The sequence below is a fragment of the Fundulus heteroclitus genome, chromosome 20 (genome assembly GCF_011125445.2).
Source record: "Fundulus heteroclitus isolate FHET01 chromosome 20, MU-UCD_Fhet_4.1, whole genome shotgun sequence".
Lineage (NCBI taxonomy): Eukaryota > Metazoa > Chordata > Actinopteri > Cyprinodontiformes > Fundulidae > Fundulus > Fundulus heteroclitus.
This window is the reverse complement of record NC_046380.1, coordinates 32,454,566-32,477,594: the sequence shown is the minus strand read 5'-3', so window position 1 is coordinate 32,477,594 and position 23,029 is coordinate 32,454,566. Positions and strand designations below refer to the sequence as shown.

At 41.3% G+C, this 23,029-nt stretch overlaps 1 protein-coding gene across 2 annotated transcripts in view; it reads left to right on the top strand.

Annotated features, from left to right (window-relative positions):
- Nucleotides 1-16,963, top strand: part of LOC105931849 (protein tyrosine phosphatase receptor type A) — a 37,181-nt gene extending 20,218 nt beyond the window's left edge. For both annotated transcript variants that reach the window (XM_012870722.3, XM_021320540.2), the window contains exons 5-22: nucleotides 5,882-6,005; nucleotides 6,204-6,277; nucleotides 6,716-6,852; nucleotides 9,184-9,274; nucleotides 9,473-9,549; nucleotides 10,141-10,177; nucleotides 10,264-10,361; nucleotides 10,705-10,824; nucleotides 12,167-12,333; nucleotides 12,432-12,567; nucleotides 12,687-12,836; nucleotides 12,947-13,040; nucleotides 13,470-13,546; nucleotides 13,647-13,781; nucleotides 15,203-15,328; nucleotides 15,488-15,639; nucleotides 15,899-16,034; nucleotides 16,642-16,963. In XM_012870722.3, the coding sequence (XP_012726176.2) occupies nucleotides 5,882-6,005; nucleotides 6,204-6,277; nucleotides 6,716-6,852; nucleotides 9,184-9,274; nucleotides 9,473-9,549; nucleotides 10,141-10,177; nucleotides 10,264-10,361; nucleotides 10,705-10,824; nucleotides 12,167-12,333; nucleotides 12,432-12,567; nucleotides 12,687-12,836; nucleotides 12,947-13,040; nucleotides 13,470-13,546; nucleotides 13,647-13,781; nucleotides 15,203-15,328; nucleotides 15,488-15,639; nucleotides 15,899-16,034; nucleotides 16,642-16,716 (2,006 nt within the window). In that variant the 3' untranslated portion in view covers nucleotides 16,717-16,963. The remainder of the gene's footprint in view (nucleotides 1-5,881; nucleotides 6,006-6,203; nucleotides 6,278-6,715; nucleotides 6,853-9,183; nucleotides 9,275-9,472; nucleotides 9,550-10,140; nucleotides 10,178-10,263; nucleotides 10,362-10,704; nucleotides 10,825-12,166; nucleotides 12,334-12,431; nucleotides 12,568-12,686; nucleotides 12,837-12,946; nucleotides 13,041-13,469; nucleotides 13,547-13,646; nucleotides 13,782-15,202; nucleotides 15,329-15,487; nucleotides 15,640-15,898; nucleotides 16,035-16,641) is intronic.
- Nucleotides 16,964-23,029: the final 6,066 nt, after the last annotated feature.

The window sequence follows — 23,029 nt, the reverse complement described above, 5'->3', positions numbered from 1 at the left end:
TCCAACACATCTGATGCAGAGTGCTCTATATCAACCCCCTGGAGAGCCTCTCCGTGCCTCCCGTGGTTCCGAAAGGCCTGCTTTATTTATGAAAGGCTTCATTTCACATCTGTAGTCGGGCCTGATCAACTTGAATGAGGATTTCAGATTGACCACAGCAGCTTTGAGGCTGAGCTGTTTAGCGAAAGAGACTTTGAATATTTAAAGAGCCCATTAATCGGTTTCCAAGCAGATCTTTGACGCTTATCGTTTTTTTTTTTTTTTTTGCCGTTTCTGACTGGATGTTTGTGCCGATTTGTTCGAGTTAAATGCTGGAAATGTGAAATGAAATCAGATCAACTGATCAATTATTTTTGGGTAGTTGTACTTTGGTTTCCGGTTCGTAGCTGTAACCATGTCTGGATAACACCCGGGTCATCTTAATACCTTTAACTATTTATGTGGTGTTTATATTACTCGGACACATTTTAATGTCTGAAAGCTTTCCCCAAAAAGCAGGTTAGAGACACTGAATATAAAAGCCTGAGTGGTTTCTGTGTTATTCATGTGGCATGGCACTGCCAACAGCACCAAAGAGCGAGGCGAGTGAGGCGAGCAAGTGCTGTGGTCAAGACTCAACCTTAAATATTTTAGATAGGTGAACATTTTTCTGCTTTTAGCGTCTGTTTTTGCCATTCTGGAAATATCCTTACGTGACTTTGCTGCATTTGATCATTCATCCATAGAAATGCCACATTAACAAGCCCCTCCACCATCCCTACTCCACCTTCAGCAACTTTTCTACACTTTGTCATGTTGCCACCACATTATAACTATTTTATTGGGGTTTTGTGCGACGGGCCCCCACAAAGTAGCACATAATTGTGAAGTGGAAGGAAAATGCGTGGCTCTTAAACGCGTTTATGAAATAAAAATCAGAAATCTTTGAAAGCCTCAGAAGAAGAAACAAATGAAGGAACACAGCAGAGCAGTCGAGGTTTTGGAAGGTGCTCTGGTCTACGTCCAAGAAAACCAACACTGCACATCGGCCGTGAACACACCACCCCACAGTGATAGCTGGTGGTGCCAGAGTCGTGCTGTGGGGATGCTTTTCTTTAGCAGCGACAGGGAGGTCAGGGAGAGCTTTATGGGAAGGATGGATGAAGCTAAACCAGGTCTACGTGACATCAGAAAACATGCAGTGACGATATATGTAGTGTGTGTTGTGATGATGGTGTGAGTTGTGATAAATCCACGCTTCCCTCCCTTCCCATTTTCTTGTGTCTGGGACCTTTAGCATTCTTGGCACCGTCCCTCATGTCAGGTGTGGGCATGTGCTGCTTCATCCAACAGGCTGAATATTACATTAGATACAAAACTGTAAGCTTAAGAAACTTGTAATACTGCATTCCAAACTGTCATTTGGGATATTAATTACTATTAACGCACATTTATATTCCACTGATTATATACCATGAAGCCCTGACCTAAATACATGACGATCCTGTAAGAAAACCAGCCAAAAGCTTCAAAAAGCTTAAGACCTTCTACCCTAAACATACAGCCAGAACTATAATGCTCCGGTTTACATCAGTGTATACTCATGTGGTCAAATGGCCTAGTCAAAGTCCAGGCCTAAGTTCATATGACTCTGTAGCAGGACTGCAGAATTGCCCTTTAAGCTATTATTTTGAAGAAAATAAATCAAAAAATAATTTTAGTCCCTACATGTAAACAGCTGCTGGTGAAGACATTCCTGTAAAAGATCTGCAGCTGCAATCATGAGAAAAAGTTAACTCATCCAACGTATTTGTGTAGAACGTAGTTTGTTTCATCCCACTGCAGTTATTCACTGCCTGGTGTTGGTCTGTCACACCCAATCCACATAAAACAGCAGATGTTTGTGGCTGTAATGTAAAAACTTACGATAAGCAATAAGGTTGATTCTTTCCAATTATTACCTCAATCCTCACCTCATACAGGTGATCAAAACATCGTTCCTGTAAGCCAGGCCAATAACGACCCTAACGACTCCCCGTTGCTAAGGGGGCGGATCTGTTTCGGTTCAATTTGCATGTTATCTAAAACATAACAAGGCCTTTGTTGGGCAATAGTATAAAGCTTTGAGCTCCACACTACTCCAGACATTTAGAAAGCTTTCTGGACGGGAAGCAAAACATCTTCACTGCCAAAACGGACCTAAAAATAAGTAAAATGTTCTTAAAATGTGTGTTTTTGTCCTAGATTTGAGCAGGTAAATAAGATTATCTGTCAATAGAATGAGTATTTTGACCCCTAAAATAAGATAGACAAGACCTGCACTTGAAGTAAGATAATGGAGATGGATTGTTCCCATTTTAAGAGCAAAAATCTTATTCCATAGGCAGGTAATCTAGGACAGATATTCTCATTATAAGAAAATTTCACTTATTTTTAGTTCCGTTTTTGCAGTGTTCAGACTTCGGAAAAAATTTCAGTTGTTTTTTTTGATTTGTTTTTACTTTTTTGGAAAGTAAAAACATGTAGAAACGTTGAAGAGTTGTTTGGAAGAGGCTATAGCTGGTAAAGTGTAACTCGCCCCCGTACTCCACCCACGTCTAATATATGAATGGTCTGAGCTACTACAATAAGGTAAATAAATGCTAAATAAACCAACTAAATGTTAAGCTAATAAATTGCTAACCTGAAAATGAATAGAAAGATCACAAAGCTCACTATTCCAACTCCCAACCTGTTACAGAGGCATACGGGGTGCTTTCCTCAGCAGCAGAGCTCAGTGTTTCCCGCAGGAATCAGCTTATGCGAGGCGGACCGACTCGCGGGGGGGGGGGGGGGGGGGGGTGCTTGTTGACGACACGTTTTCCGCGGACCGAATCGCGGAGCGGGGGGGGGGGGGGGATAAAACACGTTTTCCGCGGACAGACTGGCGGAGCGGGTGTATCCATGTGTTTTTTCCCTGCCATTCACGCACGCGCAATACCAACAACAACAAACCGCGTGTTAACGGCACTTTTTTTTTTTTTGGAATGTTGGCGTGGCGGTAGCGTGAGTTTGGCGTGGCGGCCGCCACGCCAAGATAGCGCTGCGGGAAACACTGGAGCTGCTGACGCCAGGTTTTCTGGGTGACGTCACAATACTTTTTGAGTCAACACCAAAACTGGTTCAAACTTCAAATGCTGTTCTTTGGTTCAGCAGGAGGAGGGCGCCACCCAGATGGTTTTAGACGCAGTAACAGTTTATTAGCACAACAAAAGTTCGATTTGGGGGTGAGTTACCCTTTTAACAGATTTAAGATGTTTGCACGGTGTTGATACTCACAAATGTCCACGACGTTCAGATTTAGTGGCTACTTTCATCAGTCAAGCAAACCTGAAGAAAATATTTTTAAGTTTTCTGTTGTGTGCATGCTCGTTTGTCCCTGGGCTTGTGATGGTCCTTTCCATGAAATGGGACTCACTCACCCTTTGCTTTTGCATGAATAATTTAGGCCTGATCTATGATAAATGCACAAACGCAATAAACAATTGATTTGGGCAACGCCGCAGGGTTGACGCAGTTTGCTGCACCGAGCCGGAGAATTTATCCGAGGAGTTTTGGAGATGATGAGCGTCAACTAATCAGCTTTAACCGGTCAGACTGAATAGGACATATGTGACCCGACTATATAATGCCCCTATTATATAACGTGATTGCTTCCCGTTCCGTAGGTATTATGTAATTGCTCCATTGTCTCTGTCTGGACATCCTTGAGCCTGGAGCGGAGCGCAGCGAGCGGCTCTAAATGGCATTAGATCCGTCAAGGCTGTGTCAGTTCCACATGACACTCACGGCCCTTTGTTCTCACGCTCTCCTCAATGCGCATATTGTCGGAGGGAGAACACTGGAAAGTGCTGCGAATTGTGCGTAAAAAATGCAACTTTGCTGCTTCTGCCGTCGCTGAATGCGTCTCCCAGAAAGAGCTGATGGAGCGTGAAGTCAAATGTTGCGTTCCGTTCAGCACGCTGCTCGGGTGCAAACAACTTTCTTGAAATCAACCAGTGAAACAGAGGAGCTTTGTCCCTTTTTTTGTATCGTTTTTACTACATGATGTTCACTAGAATACCCTGTGCTGTTTCCCCTCAATGTGTCTTACTGAATGGCCAGCAGCGCACAGAGCTGGCGGGTTTTGTTCACCAAACTCCTCTGGTTGTTCGGGCAGATCTCAGCGTTCGTTCTCATCACGGTAGCAAAAGGTCACCGTGAAGACCTCAGATCTGCTTTCAGCTCGTACACCTGCTGGAGCTCTTTACAAATACGTGACCAATTGTAATCTGCACAAGAGGCAAGACTAAGGATACCTAACGTGGCTGCTGCCAGGTCTAATTTGTAATCGTTCCTTCACACCAGCCTCAGTCTCAACAGCATGCTTTCAAGTTTTTGATTGCAGAAAGGCTTATTCCTAAACCACAAAATAACTATATATATATATATATATATATATATATATATATATATATATATATATATATATATATATATATATATATATTATAGTTATAAACAAAAGAATTCCCAGCCAGCATTCTGTAACTTGCTGTATCTGCTGTCATCTTGGGTACAGATTGCAGTGAATGGTTCACCTGTTGGAGTTAAAATGTGATTTATCTGTTCACTCTGGGAGAAACCATTTCTCAACTTCTGTGTTGTGGGCTGGGGGTGGGGGAGGGGGGGGGGTTTCTAAAGCCAGTGATATATTGACATGATGGTTGTCCAGTTAGGTTCCCTTTGTCCCAGAACCCACTCTGAGCCATTAAAGAGTCTACATTTGCAGATACCAAATCCCAGTCAGTCACTTTGTTGAAATCAACAGCAGGTATACGCTTGCTAACTTGCTAACTTCAAAGGGCTGTACAGTTGTCCACCGCATTTCTTCAGTGCTACTCAGACTTCGTTGTTGTTGCCATACCTCATCCGTCTCCGGTCTTGACAGAAACGGGTGTTTTCTCCCAGCTAGAGATTTTGCGTTGATGTCCTTCCTCGGTGAAAGTGGATAGTCTAGTTAACAAACTCACTCAAATCTTGAAACAATGCGTCGCCCAATGCAGGCGTCCCTTTGTTGTTTGTAAAGAAAGTTTTCGGTGAACTTATGGGTTACTAAATGTAACTAAATGTCTTGAGGGTGAGCAGTTTGCTGAAGTTCTAGGCTTATATTTCATTATTATATATTTATATATCAGTTTGGATGTGGCTCAGTGATTCACATGCAACATTTCAGTAAAAGTGCAGTTAACCATAAATGGACAAAACCTAAAGAAAATTAGTTTTGCTACTTTCTAAAAAGAGGTATTTGCTGAGAAGAATTTAACATCTTAATGAAAAGTATTTACAGCGCTCTGCGCAGCTTTCAGTAACAGAGGGTACAAACGGACAGGGAGCAACAGCCAGTTCAGTCTCTCTTTCACTCTCTACATGGTTGCGAAGAGGTGAAAATCCTTGGATCCCATTCATTTAAAGTGGTCAGAACCCGAGTCCCTAACTTCGATACCAGTAAAGGAGGCAGCAGGCAGCATTTCCCAGACTAGCAAGTTTTTTTTCAAGCTTTAGAAGGCTAAAAGGATGCTAAAAGTTTACAAGTATTCAATCTGTTTCAATTCAATCTCATTATAATATTTACAGAGATATGGACTAAAATGTGTAATGTGATCGGTTTTTGGAAAAATATGAACTAGTTCTTCCTTCTAATTATGATTGTTAGAGGTAAACTAAGGTTACCAGGGACATTTATTTATTCTTTTTGGTGCAAAGCATTAAACAATTGAATAATATGTTTTAAAAAAAATTCTTACTCAGCTGAAGACATTGATACGTCAAAATTCTTCACAGAATATAGTTATTTTTTTCTAACTTAACCTACATTTTCTAGCCAGCCCTCCCACAGAACCTGAAGAGCCTGATGACTCTGAAGATATGCCAATAATCGCTGTGATGGTGGCGCTGTCGTCCCTCCTGGTCATCGTCTTCATCATCATCATCCTCTACATGCACAGGTCAGTGAAAGTAGGTTTAAGGGTTTTTTTTTCTCCGGACAGCAGACACCCGTGTTAACAGCTGGACGCGTTGCTGTTACCATGGCAATGTCTGACTGATATGCTTGAGACAGAAGCACAGGTTGCTGCTAGTTATCCCCCCCACCCCCATTTTAATGTTTTCAAGCCTGCATGATTGTATGCTTTGGTTTTTGACAGATTTAAGAAGTACAAGCAAGCAGCAAGCCATTCCAACACCTTCAGACTGAGCAATGGCAGATCGGACGATACAGGTAAAACACGCGCATGTGTGCGGAGGATGTGTGTGCTCAGGTACATATTATCCGTCTCCAAATGTGTTTCTTGTCATACTGGCAAATATTTACCAACAGCTTGATCCCAGTTGTTGATCTTTTTTTCCGCTTGTTAACCCTCAATTGATTTTGTTTCCCCAACTGATGAAGTTTCTAAATGTGTAAGAGGCTTTTGGTTGCAGTGATTACCTAATCAACAGGGCTACCATAGGCTCCTTTTGGCTGTATTTTTGTGTCACATCGCCCTCTGCTGGGCATCTTACAAGCCGCCGATGCATGTTGAAGAGCGGTTTCCATGCTGACTGCTGTGTTGTCGTGTTCTTAAACTGTATCTCATGTCTTTATCTCCTGTCCCCTCCCACTCCTCCTCCCTCCTCTTCTCACTCTCACCTCCTTCCTTCCCGGCCCCCGGAGCAGAACTCCAGAGTGTGCCTCTATTGGCTCGGTCGCCCAGCACAAACAGGAAGTACCCACCCATTCCCGTGGACAAACTCGAGGAAGAAATGAACCGTCGCATGGCCGATGACAACAAGCTCTTCAGGGAGGAGTTTAATGTACGGCACACTCAAGCAAACATCCTCTGATAACACGCGGCAGTCTGGACGTACTTAGTCGCCATTAAGACGTAAAAGCTCTTACAGTTTTTCTGCTGCAGCTTTCGAAGTTGTAAAACATGGGAATTGCAAACATGGGAATCAATCAAAAAATTTTAGCTATGTACTCAATTAGTGTGTGGTAAACGAAGCATATGTTTGCTGTTACTCAAAAGCACTTTACTACCTGGTTATGATCTGAGATCTTAGCGAAGCCGTTTGCTGCTGCACATCAATCTGCAAACTTGCAAACAACTGGAGTCCATCACTCTGCAGCGAGAAAGCTTATTCACAATTTGCAAGATTAAACACAACTTCAGAATTTCCCAGAAATTAGCAGTCCATCAGGTCTGCCGCAAGCTAAGACCTGCTGTTCGGACTTTAGACCTCGCTTAACATGCTATATATTACATCTAACTACAAAACAGTCAGGATAAAGGACCACACACATGTTCTTACTGAAGGGTTTGGTGAAACAAGACCCTTCTCTAATGTGACACTGAGCTTCATACACTGAGCTGCTCCAAGCAGGCGGTGACAAGGACGCGCGGCATCACAGTCCCTCTCTGTTTGCACTGACTGGTGGGAGCCTGCTGGAAAAGAAACGGCTCTAGGTGCTTAGCTAGCTAATCACACATTTGACTATCCGTTCCGCCGCTCGGTCCCACTGGCAGGAAGGGTGGGAATTTGCCAAAAGAAATGTAGGAAAAAGTACGGTCGACTATGAAGGTAAAAGATGAAAGTAAGTAAAACAAATTGATATAATTCTGAACATCTCAATGCTGCACTTTTTTTCCATAAAATTCCATGAAGCGGTAGGCTAATGTACATTTTATATGTAATGTAGTATGGCATAGCCATGTACTGTGGATATAAATGTAGGCTATGAATTTGATCAATATCAATGTAGGCTATAAATTAAGTCCACTTTCTTGCATTGTTTCTGACCCAACAACTTCTATGCCGTTTAGTCTTTTATTAAATTTGCATTGTATTAAAATATGATAACCTATTCAGCGGTCACAGTAGGTAAATGCTGCCACGTGTGGTCCTTGAATTTGAGGAAATTGGTCCTGGAAAGTCCTTGAAAGGTCCTTGAATTTGATGTTCACCAAGGTGTGGCAACCCTGTATGTATGTATGTGTATATATATATATATATATATATATATATATATATATATATATATATATATATATATATATATATATATATATATATCTATCGTGGGTTACATCATCTTCGCCTTTTTGCATTCCAGTTTCCCTCTTGTCAGTCAGTCGGAAAAAAGATAGATGCTTGCAGAAAAGCAATTGTTATACGTACAAATACAGCCAACCTGAGCGTTTTAATGTTACATTTTATTGCAAAACTGTCCAACTGAGCATGAAACGATAAACAACAATAGGTTGGCGATTCTTCATTGCCCATTTAGCCACTATGGTTGCTGCTGTTAAAAACAATAACAATGACAAAAACGCTGTTCTACGCGGCATTCTGTGCATATAAACAGGGCTAAAACATCTCATCTTATGAATACTGAAAAATAGTACCTGTATGACTGACTACATGTTACATAAATAATAGAGAGCTGCTAACACAGTCCAAGTATAAAGTTTTATTCAATGTTGCTGCGAGGAGCCACCATGAATCCAGAAGTCCTGTATGATCCTGGTCCGCCGACTTTCTGACTCATAATTCCAACTTTAGGGGCCGTTCCAGTTTAAATTTCCGACTCGGAGGTTGAAATTGCTGACCAACGAGGACAGCGTAGCAGAGTGACCAATTAACTTAACTATCATGTTTTTTGGCTAGAGAGTAATGCCATATTGTAAAAGAAAAACAAAGAAAAAAAAATCAGGGGATGTGAATACTTTTCTAAGATAAAGATATATATATACAGCTGATTCCTAGGCCAACTTTACGAAAAGCATTTATTTTTTACTGTTATCCTTAAAACTACAACATGTTTTGGAGTAAATGTAAATATAAACACTTTTAAAATAAGTGGAATGACAATGAAGTGAATAATTATAATCCTGCAACTTTAAAGCTAAATTTAAAAAGAATTGCACTCAAAGTCAGCCGTGTTGTAATAAACTTGATGAACTGTAAAACATCTAAAAGCCTCAAAGAGTATTTATAGACTACTCCTCCACAGCCTAGTAGCTGTTAGATACGGGTGTTGTCATTTTTAACTCTGGCAGTCATAAAGTCAACAGGAATCTGACTCGTTTCCATCATGGGTTCATTCCTCATGTGTCATGTGTTTTTTGTTTTTTCCTTGTTTAGGCACTGCCGATCTGTCCCATTCAGGTATCATGTGATGCAGCTTCCAAAGAGGAGAATAAAGAGAAGAACAGATACATCAACATCATGCCATGTAAGGGGATCCTGAAGGCAGAGCCAGGCTTCAACAGGACCATTAACACATTTTCATTTAACCAGTCGGTTGTTAAAGTTTGTTTGAGACCACTGGCCTTTAGTTAACATCCAGGATTAAAGATTATTTTAGTTTCTGTGTTCACTTGGCTTCATTTCTTTTGCCTTTGGCATTCCATAATTTTTCTTTTTGTTTCAGACGATCACTCCAGGGTGCATCTCTCTTCTCTGGAAGGAGTCCCCGATTCTGACTTCATCAATGCTTCCTTTATAAATGTTTGTATTTGGTCAACATTTTACCCCATAAGAGTAGAGCTGGGCGATATGGCTAAAAAAATTAAATCTCCCATTTGATTAGACCAAATCCGATTAATCAAAAAATAATTTTCCTCCTTTTTGTTTCCAAGAAAGATTTTAAGGAAATCATTTTTACAACTTGCTTTTATGTCAAGCATTTTGTCTGGGAGTTGACCTGAATTCAAAGTGTAACTAAATCCAAGCTGTGAAACAAGATGGCGGCAATGCCATTGTAAACAATAAAAGTATAACAAAATGTTTGCTGCTAGTGGTTTTACACAATGAGGAAATTAAAGGGCCTAATATTATGGAAAAAATGTTTCCTCTTTACATTTTTGACAATATATTTTCCTAAACATATATTTTCTCTTCATGGAAGCCCAATGAGTGCTTTGGCTAAATAAAATCCTGATTTTCCCAAAATGTAATCTTAAAAAATAGTAAATTTGACTTAATTGATTAAATCGATTTATCGCCCAGCCCTACATAAGAGATCATTTCATTTCATTATATGTCTCATTCCCTGCATGTAATGTCCTAACTTCTCTTCTTGGACTCCTCCTGTTGCAGGGGTACGAGGAGAAGAATCGGTTTATTGCAGCTCAAGGTGAGGTTAGCGGCAGAAACGGTGCTGCAATTCGCCGATAAACTCGATGACTTCTGCGCTGACTCTTGTTTCTCTTGACCTGCTAGGGCCCAAGGAGGAAACAGTAAATGACTTCTGGAGGATGATTTGGGAGCAGGAAACAGTCACCATTGTCATGGTGACCAATCTGAAGGAGAGGAAAGAGGTAGGAGAGGAAGACCTGCGTAAATGGCTTTCTTTAAATGATAGCATTCAAATAAATAAACTTTGATTTTAATGTCAGACGCAGATGAGTTGCCGATACAAAACACATTTTAAGTATTTTTAGATAATGGGAAGATGGGGGGGGGATGAACAAGTTTGAATTTGACATCTTTTTGATCCCTTTTCAGTTTTTTACCAAATACATTTTTTCTTTAACTTTGCATTTCTGGTGAAAAGGAGTAATTCATTTTTATTTATATAGCACCAATTCACAACACCTGCCATCTCAAGGCACTTTACAAAGTGCCTTGATTTTAAATCGTTGTCTTTTCTTCTTTTTTTAGTGTAAGTGTGCGCAGTACTGGCCGGACCAGGGCTGCTGGACATATGGCAACATCCGCGTATCCGTGGAGGAAGCAGTGGTTCTGGTGGACTACACTATCCGCAAGTTCTACATCCAACAGGTATCACCTGTTACCCACCCACACACACACACACACAAACACACATATACTCACACAACTTCTCACATTGGATATATTATTAAGATCTTTGGTTTGAATACTTAACCCCAGTTTGATGTTATTCAGAGGACACAGTCTCTAGTGTCACAAAATCTCTCTAATTCTTTTGATAGTTTTTTTTGTTTTTACAACATGTCGTTTGCGTCACTTTGACAACAAAGTAAGTTCTTCTTTCTTTTGAAGCCGAGGTTGTTTTAAAATGTGTGTGAAAAATGTGTCCAACAGGAGATTGTTTTTAATGGGAGAGGAGAAATATTCTCTTTCCCTGATAACTTTCATCAACCTCATCCACCTTTTCTGGATACTAAAATCTTTAGTAAAAGTAAAAATTCTCACCCCGTCATTTTCTGTTTCTAAGTGGTCTCTCCTATGTGAAATGTTCCTGGTGAAAATATTTTTTTAGGCAGAATTGCTCTTTTCTCTTTACAATGATGGGCAGTCGCGCTCTGCGGTCCCAGATGACTCATCGTCATCCATATTTGGTGCTGCCTTTATGTTTTTAGGGGTGCGACTCCATCTTTTTGTGCAAAAGATTGTCTAAACAGACTCGCATGAAGCTTGTGATTTATTTGTTTGATTTGTTGAAGATTTCTGGGCTTTGTTATTTATCTTATGTCTGCTTTCACAGAGATTACATTTTTTAACCTCCTTTTTTTGAATACATGACGTATTGACTAATGACGATTTCAACCAGTATAACAAGTTTTTCTGAACAGGATCACCAACTATAGCTTTAAAATGTCTAATACCAGAGAAAAATAGTGTATTTTATGTTCTGGTCCTTACATTTCTCCATCACATACACTAGACCGATTTATATGTGACTTTCAGCCGCTGCAATCAGATAAGAGGTAGCAGAAAATGAAAGAGTGGCTTGCTGAGCTCAGGCTACGGATTGTGGGGAAAACAAACTAAACGCCCGCTGAGCCTGCAGTGACCGTGGGCTGTCAGCGGAGAGGTGCTGGGCCTTAAACGTCCAGGTCACATTTAGACGCAGGCTTTAGTTTCTCCTCCGAAAACATCCTAAAACGACTTTTTGAGCCAAATTGGTAGTGGTAATGAATAAATAAATACATTTCTACATTCATTTTCTCCAATAATTGTTGGTGGTGGTGCAGTGCATTGTGGGATACTGTGCTGGCTCATGTCTACAGAGAGATGCATCCTCAATAAAGAACATATCCAGGCACATTGAGCGTACTTGCTTCTCTGTGTACGTAGGATTTGAACAGTACTCGGGCCGTCGCTCACGCCGTTTCTCACGTAAACCTCTGTGTCTTAGGTGGGAGACGTGTCTGGAAAGAAGCTTTCGAGGCTCGTCACTCAGTTCCACTTCACCAGCTGGCCGGATTTCGGGGTGCCCTTCACTCCCATAGGCATGCTGAAGTTCCTCAAGAAAGTCCGGACCTGCACCCCCCCTTACTCAGGCCCCATTGTTGTCCACTGCAGGTAAGAGCATGGCTTCATATCTGTTGTATTTCTCTAAAACGAGTCATTAGACTGTCCGATACACGTATCCCTTACAAGACGGTCCGTCTATCTGACAGTGCGGGTGTAGGAAGGACCGGTACCTTTATAGTGATTGACGCCATGTTGGACATGATGAACAAAGAGAGGAAGGTGGACGTGTTCGGCTTCGTCACCAGGATAAGAGCCCAGCGCTGTCAGATGGTCCAGACTGACGTGAGTTTCATACAGCGTGTATTTCACACGGAGGCACAAAGCAGCGTGGCCATTAAAAATGAATCAAAAGCCATCTCTCTCTCTCTCTCTCTCTCTCTCTCTCTCTCTTATTCCCACAGATGCAGTACGTTTTCATCTTCCAAGCTTTGTTAGAGCACTACCTGTATGGAGACACAGAGCTAGAGGTGTCCTTGCTAGAGAGCCACCTAGCTAAACTCGGTGCCAGCTCGCCCGGAGCTGGCTGCAGTGGTCTGGAGACTGAATTTAAGGTCTGCGACGCGTGTTATAAGAATTCCCCAATCAGTAAAATCACATATTCTATCGTTTTTAGCACAAAATAAAAAAGTATGTCTCATAATATGTATTTTACGATCTCCAGAAACTAACATCCATCAAGATTCAGAATGACAGGATGAGAACGGGCAACCTGCCCGTGAACATGAAGAAGAACCGAGTGCTGCAGATCATTCCATGTGAGTAAAGGAGCTCCTCCTGTGTGGTGTCAGGGAGCTTTGATGCAAACTCACTGCAAAAACGGAACTAGAAATAAGTAAAATGTTCTTAAAATTTGTGTATTTGTCAATGATTTGAGTAGGTAAATAAGATGATTTGCCAATGGAATAAGAATTTTGCACTTAGAATAGGAACAATTCATCCTAATCATCTTATTTCAAGTGCAGTATATCTAATTATCTTATTTTAGGAGTCAAAATACTCATTCCATTGGCAGATAATCTTAATTACCTGCTCAAATCAAGGATAGATACACTAACTTTAAGAACATTTTACTTATTTTTTGATCAGTTTTTGCAGTGCTGCGCCTAAATCCAGCGATGAAGGATTTTCACCTTTTTTTTTTTTTGTCATTCATGGTAAACACATCTGTGCTCTTTTGCCGACAGACGAGTTTAACAGAGTGATCATCACAGTCAAACGGGGAGAGGAAAACACGGACTACGTCAACGCCTCCTTCATTGACGTGAGTGTTTGAGAAAAGCTCGTTACGCATCTGCAGAGTTTGACCTAACCATTCCCACTCCTGGCATCGCCTCCCGTCTTTCCCCTCTGGCCGCTCACAGGGTTACCGTCAGAAAGACGCATACTTGGCGAGCCAGGGGCCCCTGCAGCACACCCTGGAAGACTTCTGGAGGATGATCTGGGAGTGGAAGAGCTGCTCCATCGTCATGCTCACTGAGCTGGAGGAGAGAGGGCAGGTGTGTGTTCGTGTGTATAACAGCTCTGCTACATATCTACTTATTAATTGGCTAAAATACATGTTTAAAGCTGATGTTGTGCTAGAAATCTTGTCTAATCTAAATAAAGTGACAGGATTGCCTGGTTGATTTGTTGTACAAATGTCTATAGTGTCTCTGCTAATATTGACAATGCTTCTGTTAATAAGAATAGTAAATTCCTGCAAGCATGGCGGATTCAGTGCCTTTCTCGTTCCTGTCTCATGTGGACGGTCCCTTGATATGGTATTCCTCGATGGCTGTGGGCCTTTTTTTCCCAGCAGGTCAATGCCAGCACGGTTCAGGAAGGGGTTAGGGGGCACAGAAACGTTTTTGAGGGGTTGACCCACTGAGCTATATAATATACACTGGAGTGCTGATTTTGCCGAAAAACTGAAGTCACTGGCCGCCATCTTGCTACTCCCTACTCTCACAGAATCCCATAGGATTTGCTTGAAACAACAAGCAGTTTTCTGGCTGTGTGAAAACGTTTCATAGGTAATTCTACAGTCAGTGGATGTACTAACACTATCAACTACTAGGAAATTAGGTGCTGACATATTTTACATGTTATTCATATTAGATATATATATATATGTATATGTAAGTATGTGTATATGTATATATGTATATAAATGTATACACGTATGTAAATATATGTTTTTGTATATTGTTATTTATATATTTATAAATGGTAAACATATATATTTAAATATATAAAATGCAAAATATTTCAGCACATGACTTTCTCAGTACTTGATAGTTTTAGAACATAACATAAAACTATATGGCATTTGACATTTTAAAAGTCTTAAGCCCCCCCTGAACATGAGAAAATCCTCGTTATTCGATGCTGTAGCGCACATATTCCCTAGTTACTGGGGGGAAATAGGGAGTACCAATATGGCGGCTGGTGGCTTCAAAGCGACTCGTTCAAATAGACGGTGATTAGCACTCCAGTGTATAATAGAGATCAGTGGGTTGACCTGGCCTCCAAATTCCCCAGATCTCAGTTCAATGGAGGATCTGTGGAATGTGTTATACAAACGCGTCCAGTCCATGGATATGTAACCTCGCAGCTTCCAGGACTTAAAGGATTTGCTCCTAAAACGTTGCTGCCAAATACCACCACATACCTTCATGGGTCCAGTGTAGTCGAAGTCAGCCCTAGCTCAGCGATCCAGGGCTGTTTGGGCCACAAAATGGGCACAAACACTGTTATAGGTGGTCATCATTTTCTGTCTGATCAGTGCATGTCTCAGGACAGGCTACGATTCGACCTTTCAATGTCGCACCGCATACATGAAATTAAAATCACTGCACCTAAAATGTGCCCAGAGTTGAACATTTCCAGGAAGTTGTAGTGACTCATGACCTGTCTGCCTCTCTCTTGTGTCCTTTAGGAGAAGTGTGCTCAGTACTGGCCCAGTGATGGAGTGGTATCCTACGGGGACATCATCATCGAGCTTAAAAGGGAGGAGGAGAACGAGAGCTACACGGTGCGCGACCTCCTGGTCACTAACAGCAGGGTAAGCAAGGAGCCAATCAATTAAGAGCAGAAATCCGGCTGTAGCGCCAAGAAGACTTCTTCCTCTGTGCGCTTTGGAGGATTTATCTTAGCAGCATCTTTGTGGCGCAGCATGAGGCGAATGTCGTTTCAGTCAGTTGTTGTTGTTGATGATGTCCAGGAGAGCAAGTCTCGGCTCGTGCGTCAGTTTCATTTCCACGGCTGGCCCGAGGTGGGCATCCCTACGGACGGCAAAGGCATGATCAACATAATCGCTGCGGTGCAGAAACAGCAGCAACAGTCTGGCAACCATCCCATCACCGTGCACTGCAGGTAAACGCCATAAACGCACACTTTTCTTTCCTCCTCTGCTTTGTTTTCTTTTAGAAACTCTGGAGAAACATGTCTGAACTCTACACGTTTGTGTGAAACACTGTGACGGAGGCAAATGGACATTTTTATGCTTAAGCCGCCACCGGCAACGATTCTGTGTCTGAACAAAGCCTGTGGCTCCAGAGGTCTTTTTATTTCAGCGTTTAACTCCGGGAGGACTAGTGCGGCTGATAAATTTGACCCGTGCGTTTGTTTGCAGTGCCGGTGCTGGCCGCACAGGGACTTTCTGTGCTCTCAGTACAGTTCTGGAGAGGGTGAAGGCAGAGGGCATCTTGGATGTCTTCCAGACAGTGAAGAGCCTCAGACTACAGAGACCGCACATGGTGCAGACACTGGTAGGAGCCTGTCAAACTTTAGATGTGCCATAAAAACCTTTTCACCGTTACATCAAACAACAAACTCTTTTTCCATCCATACATCAGGGCGTTTTACAGAAATATGTTAAAGTGAAGTTGAGAGACGCGTTCAGTCCTCTCTCAGCTACACGAGGAACATTTCCGTCAGTCTCACAGGAATCGTTTAAATGAATCCCTCCCTACACTGCAGAAACAAATCTAAAAATATGTCAAACCTTCTTGAAATGAGTGTATTTATCCTTAATTTGAGCAGGTAAATAAGATGATTTGCCAATGGAATGAGATTTTTACACTTAAAATTGGAACAATTCGTCTCCATCATCTTATTTAGAGTGCAGTATATCTAATTATCTTATTCCAGGGGTCAAAATACTCATTCCATTGTCAGATCATCTTATTTATGTGCTCAAATCAAGGACAAATGCGCTAAAGAAAATTTTACTTATTTTTAGCTCTGTTTTTGCAGTGTACTGCTGTTCTGCTTCAAGGGGCATCACAGACTACAGAGTCCGGTGCATTAAAAGGCTGAATTGTGAACTTCTTTACATGCTTGTAGCTGACGTCGTTTCTCCCATCATCTCCTCAGGAGCAGTACGAGTTCTGCTACAAGGTGGTCCAGGAGTATATCGATGCATTTTCTGACTACGCCAACTTCAAGTAGGGCCTTGCCATGGATAGATGGATGGATAGACGGATGGATGGATATCCACATACACTTATTACCAGTATAAGCGTGTAGCAGAACACACACAACGTCTTGGGGCAACTGCATATTCCCGATCATGTGGATGATAAAAAGAAAGACTGATTATGCAATCAGTGGATGGGAATAACTACCCGCTGGAAAAGGGAACATGTCTACGCCTGGGGGACAGGGCAGGGCAGATGGACACAAAATTACTGAGATGCCTTCTGAATATTTTGTAAGGATGTTTGATAACAAACCCGTCACCCCTTTTCTTTGCTTTACCATCTTCACCCCCCAACATGTATATATATACTTACTGTGTTACATTTTATCACTTTGTTTTCAGACACAGTTTTGAGTTTGGCTGCATTTTCAAGTGGCACCTGTAATGTATTTTATTGGTATATACAGATATATAGAAAAAAATATAATAATATATGAATACAAACCAAATGTTTTGGTGGCTAATGTGCAACCTCAAGCGTCAAGATAATGATGTTTGGACTTTATTTTATTTTATTTTTATTTTTTTAGAGACAGAGACTTAAAATATTTTTGACTTCGGCTGAGCCTCAATGTTAGCGACACGTGTCAGGTAGAAGAAGCTTCAACATGTCCCCCAATAAACCCTGAACTGTCGTCCACTCCCCGACGTTCCTGCAAAAAACGCAGAGTTACAAGCGGCTGACTCGGCAGAAAGGCCATCCGACGCGCCCACGGCTTCTCTTTCTTCGAGGGGCTAGAAGCTGGTTCCCAGTTGCAGATCTGAATCTCCAAGACGTAGCTCATAATCTCAGGTTTTCGCGCGCACACAAACGCACCCACTAACTACCGGGGGGAATTTGGGTGTGTTTTTTGTGTTCAAGCTAGTAAGTATAAGGGGGCCAGAAGAGATCCCATTACTGTCTGCAGTCTGCTATGTGCCAAAGTCCTTCACTAGCTCTGAAGTCTGACGACCCGCCCACCGTCTTTTACAACAAGCTGTCCAGCAGCAGAGGGACGTCGATCAGACCCCAGTGGCCGATCTCTGCTTGTTGCAAAAGCTTTGACCTGCCCGCGCGGATTTTAGCCCATTCAGATATTTCTCTAAGAAACTGTGATATTTACGGACAGCGTTGAATATTATTTTTCCAGCCTTCCTGCCACGACGCGGGTCGATTATTCGGAGCAGAGCCGAGGCAACGCCACGCGCTGTGCACAAGAGAGCAGTTACTGTGAAACAGGGTTTTACTATTTCAAAAACAAAGACAAAATTATAATGAAACTGTTTAGCCTCTCACATTAGCGACGGGTGTCGCCTTTAATGGAGATCCTCTACTTTAGGCCTGAGACGGTCCAGAATCCTGCCAACATGACCAAATCCAGAATGTTGGTTTGGCAGAGGTTGGACGCTGGGTTCTACCTTATTTAGTCTTTGTTGCTCTCTCGCAGGCAGAATGAACCGCAGACATGTCTCATGACGTCATGGAAAATAGACTTTCCTATCAGATGGCCTCTGTGCATTCTCTGACTTCACTGGAGCTAAAAATGGCTAACTTCGATCCTTCCCTCGTTTGCAACGTCTACACTGAAGAGTGTTGCTGTTACCGCTGCCTGGTAGCTTTAAGGTTCACCAATCAGAAGAGAGAAGATTCTTTTTTTTTTAAAGTCTCTGAGCACCAAGTAAAAAAAAAAAAGAGAGATATGAAGCTTATAAATGTTTTTGATTGTATTTTTAAATTGTGTTACAGCATCAGCACCTCGCTTGTGAATGAGCCGAACCACCAACACAACCAGAACTTTATCGTGGGTTTGGACTTTGTAAATTCTAGATATTCGGCACATTTTCTTTTTCCTTTTAGCTTCACATACATCCGCACTATGCTTACCGCTTCTTTAAAGGACAAATTTTTTTTCTGCCCAACATGCTAACTCTGCTATGTTGGCTCCGCTTTTAGGATTCCTTTTTGTTTTTTTATTGTCAAACTTGAGCTGCAGTGGTTTTTCCCAACATGCGAAGTCACTGATGTGCCCTTTGTGATTGTATTGCAAGACAAATGATGTCATTTCAACTTCTCCTGAGTTCACCTGAGTTCGCTCAGGAAATGACCGGCACGGGCAATGTTTGATTTATCTGACTGAAACACATCAGAGTTTCCCTTCCTCTCCGATGAACTGGAGGCACTGAGCTAATTTTCCTCAACTGGATTTTACCTGCAGTCATTTTTTGATGTTTTTTTTTTCTTTTTATTCGTTTCATACATTTACCAAACACAGCCATTCTCGTGCACAATCTACGTAACATTAACCTCTCTCCTATTCGATTCCCTTTTATAAAAGGAACGAGCACAATCACGTCCTCTTTCTGCGGTCAGAAAGTGCATGCTGAATTCGGAGAGAAAGGGGGAGGGAATCGCATCAAGTTGATTGTTTGAGCACTCAAGCAATATTTGCACTAAAAGTGAAGCCCTTAAACCAACGAGTCAAATGAGACGGAACGTCAGAGAGAAAATGCCGTCTTGCATTTAGGAGACGGGGGGGCCGTCTTTAAATTTTTCAGAAGCTCCTGCAGGTCTCCGATCTCGCCCTCTAAGAGCCATATATAGATCCAAAGTAGCAGACCGTTCGACCGTTCTCTGAAAACTGTGCATCCTGGTCTTTTCTTTGTCGTAAAGGCGTGAAAAAAGTGCCCGCACTCGTTAAGTGCCGTGCTCCTCCTTCGTTCGCGCTGCCTTTTACAGGGGGGGCTGTTATTTGATAGAAAAGGAGGTGCTTAGTGCTTCTACCTGTGCTTAAATCACATGGGTTTGTTGCACAGTTCGGAAATCCTTTCACGACATCGTGCCAACCCACGAGATGATCTATTAGTAAGTCAGATTTTTAAAAAGTGCCTCGGCGGTAGGTTTTTAAAGCCAGCTGGATCCCCAGGCTTTGTCCTCACAACTCAGTGGAAGCAATGTAATCCCCCCCCCCCCCCCCCCTCCCCTACATGCAACGACCCACAGCCATCCCCTGTGCAACCAGTGAGGAGGTCTTTTGTGCGGTATATAAACCGGGAGCCAAATCCAAGACTGTGTCGATCATTCTTTCCTTCACATTCCCATTTTAGTTGCATCCCCTTGTATGAGTAGACGAAACTAACGTTTAGATGCTTTTGTGGTTAGTTTTACTTTAATATTCTCGCTTTGTTCCATATCGGTTGAATTTGGGTTCCCATGACAGCTAATCAGTTGTGGGTTTCTATGAGTATACATATGTATAGTTGTTTTTTTTTTTTTTTTTTTTTTTCCCCCTACCTAAAATAATTATCGTTGCATCTTTAATTAGATGAAAAAGTTTTTTCTCATTGGTTCCCTTTATTCTCCAAGATGTGTCCTGTGTGGGCATTTTGACGCTTCTACGAAATCAAGAGAAACAGCTGAGAGCTGGAGTGTAAAATTCGTTCTTCTTGTCACCTTCAGATGTCTCTGATTCCCTTTGATCCACTTAATCCTTCAGCTTTGTCTTTGGGATGGATAAGTGGTCCAGAGTGGCCCCTTCTTTGTACATAATGTAAGTTTATTTATGTCATTGTTGTCTGCTGCCACACTATTGATTTTTGTCCTCTCCCCCTTCTCTCCCCTTTTTTTTTTTTTTAAGGTGTTTAACTGAACTGTATCGGGACCATTCTGAAATGTTTATATGTTTTGGCCATTTTTTTTTTTTTTCTGGTATGAATGTCTTAAGTAAATCTTTTTTTTTTTATCATTTGCCTAACTTTGTTTCTAGTTTTTTTGTTATTCATATATGATGTATATATAATTATATATATGATAAAATTATATATAATTATTATGATGCCAAATGGCCTTTATAAGCAAGAATTACTGTTCAAACCTAATTAAAGTGCTTGGAATTTATAATTTCTTCCCAATTTATTGTCCAAAATATATCTCATGCCTCTATTGTTAACGTGTTGATATTGCTTCCAATTTGGCAGACTTGTTCAGTTAAATGTGTTTTTGTCCTGAGAAGTGATTTATCTGGACTAAGTGTAAGGAATAGGGTGGTAAGACAGCAGTATTTTCTCATCTAGGTCTGGCTAAGATCCTCATAATCTTGTGGCAGAAAAGTGTAACATCACCAAAAAAACACCATACCAAGAGTGAAACATGATGGTGGCCATACAATTGTCTGGAGTTGTTTGTTTTTCTCTTTTTTTCTATTATTACTATGATGGATTAAATAATAAAACATTCTAGATGTCTGCTGGGAAGCTGAGGATGAAGATGGATTCAATACGTCAGCATCAAAGTCCAAAAACACACATCGCATAAACAAAGCAACAGCTTCAACAGAGCAAGTTTAAGTTTTGAAAAAATCTAAAGTCTAACTATAAAAGAGATGTCCTTACAATCGGACATGGTCTTGACAAAGTTTTTGCTAAGAAGGGTAGACAGGCACTGCCAAATCAAGGTGCAGCATGCAAAAACGCAGATCCATGAATACTGTATGATAGAATTGAATCAAACAGAGCTTCACCCTGTTAGAAAACTGTGGAGAGTTTCAAATACCTGGGTGTTCACGTCAACAATAAGCTGGACTGGACACATAACACCGACGCCCTGTATAAGAAGGGCCAGAGCCGGCTCCACCTCCTGAGGAGGCTGAGGTCCTTTGGAGTGAGCCGGCCTCTGCTAAAAACTTTTTTATGACTGTGATGGCCTCAGCCCTCCTCTACGCTGTCGTCTGCTGGGCTCCTGGCAGTGCAGAGCGGGACAGAAAAGAGACTGGACTGAACAAGCTGGTGAGGAAGGCCACTTCTGTCCTGGGCTGCTCTCTGGACTCAGTGGAGGAAGTAGCTGAGAGGAGGGTGTTGTCCAAGTTCACATCCATCATGGACAACACCTTCCACCCCCTGCACCAGACTGTAGAGGAGCTGAGCAGCTCCTTTAGTGCCAGACCAGTTAGACATCCTGTCTGTAAAAAGAGCGCTACCGCAGGTCATTTATTCCTGCTGCTATCAGATTTTACAATGCAGCACCTGTAACTGCAACTGTGACCATAACTGTAATAATTAATGTGCAATAACCAAGGTGCAATAATCTATTTAATACACTGTCCTACAACCCGTGCAATAATCCTGATGTAGTGACTTCTGCTGCCATCACCACCTGAACATAAGTCAGTAGACACAATGTATGTATGTATGTACAAATGTATACAATGTATATGCACATACATACGCGTAGGTGCGTATGTAAGTAGGCGCATGATATATGTATATATTTAAGTATATAGATATGTTTTATAATATATATATATAATATATATATATATATATATATATATATATATATATATAGAGGACACTAAGAATGTAAATGAGACATCATATGCCCATTCCTATTTCCTTTTTTGTATTTTTTTTGGTATTCTTTTGATCTATTGTAGATATGAAGACTCCCTGTATATAACTGAATGCCCTTCCCTACTCTGCACCTTCTTGTATGAGCCGATGTGACGAGTGAATTTCTCCATTGTGAAATCAATAAAGGACTATCTTATCTTATCTTATCTTACCCTGAGTAAATCAGCCTGTGCACAGGGTATCATTCATCCAAGGATTATTTTTTGTTCAGCTGAGCTGAATTGTACAGGTTATATCACCTAATTGGGGGAAACAGCAAACAGGCTTAAATCGGAGGCAACCGGACCTTTGCTCATTTTTTCTGAAAACGTTTTAACACTATGCATTCTCCTGGATAGGTGTCTGTTGATGACATAGAAATTGCACGGGTTCATGATGGGAAAGTAAAAATCTATGGACATTTATATCACCAAAAGCCGCATTTTCTTCTATTAAATCTAAAATGGGTTAGGATAGATGCGTTGTGTAGGAACAGTCACTTTGACTTTTGCACCTATTCCATGCTGTTGATTGAACTAAGTAAAACTGTTATTACATGGTCTGTTTGCAATGAAGGAAGAAAGTCTATTAAAAATAGTTTTTAGTGAAATATTTATTTTTGGCAATTAACCATTCAGTTTATTTAAAGATTTGACCTGAAAAGGAATAATAGTACGTATGTATCTTGTGTATTAACTGCTAAACTCAATATTCTCAGGATTTTGAGGCGAATCTTGTTTAAGCCTTTTTTTAACAAGTTTTTAAGAGTTTGATTAAAAAATGTTGTTGTTGTAAGCAGATTGTATAGGCCAACCTCAGGACGTGCTGGTATGATTTTAGCTCCATTACTATCCCAGTACATGACTGGATGTGGATCTAATCGATAGCAGGTTCAGCCACTAGAGGTCAGGGTTGTGT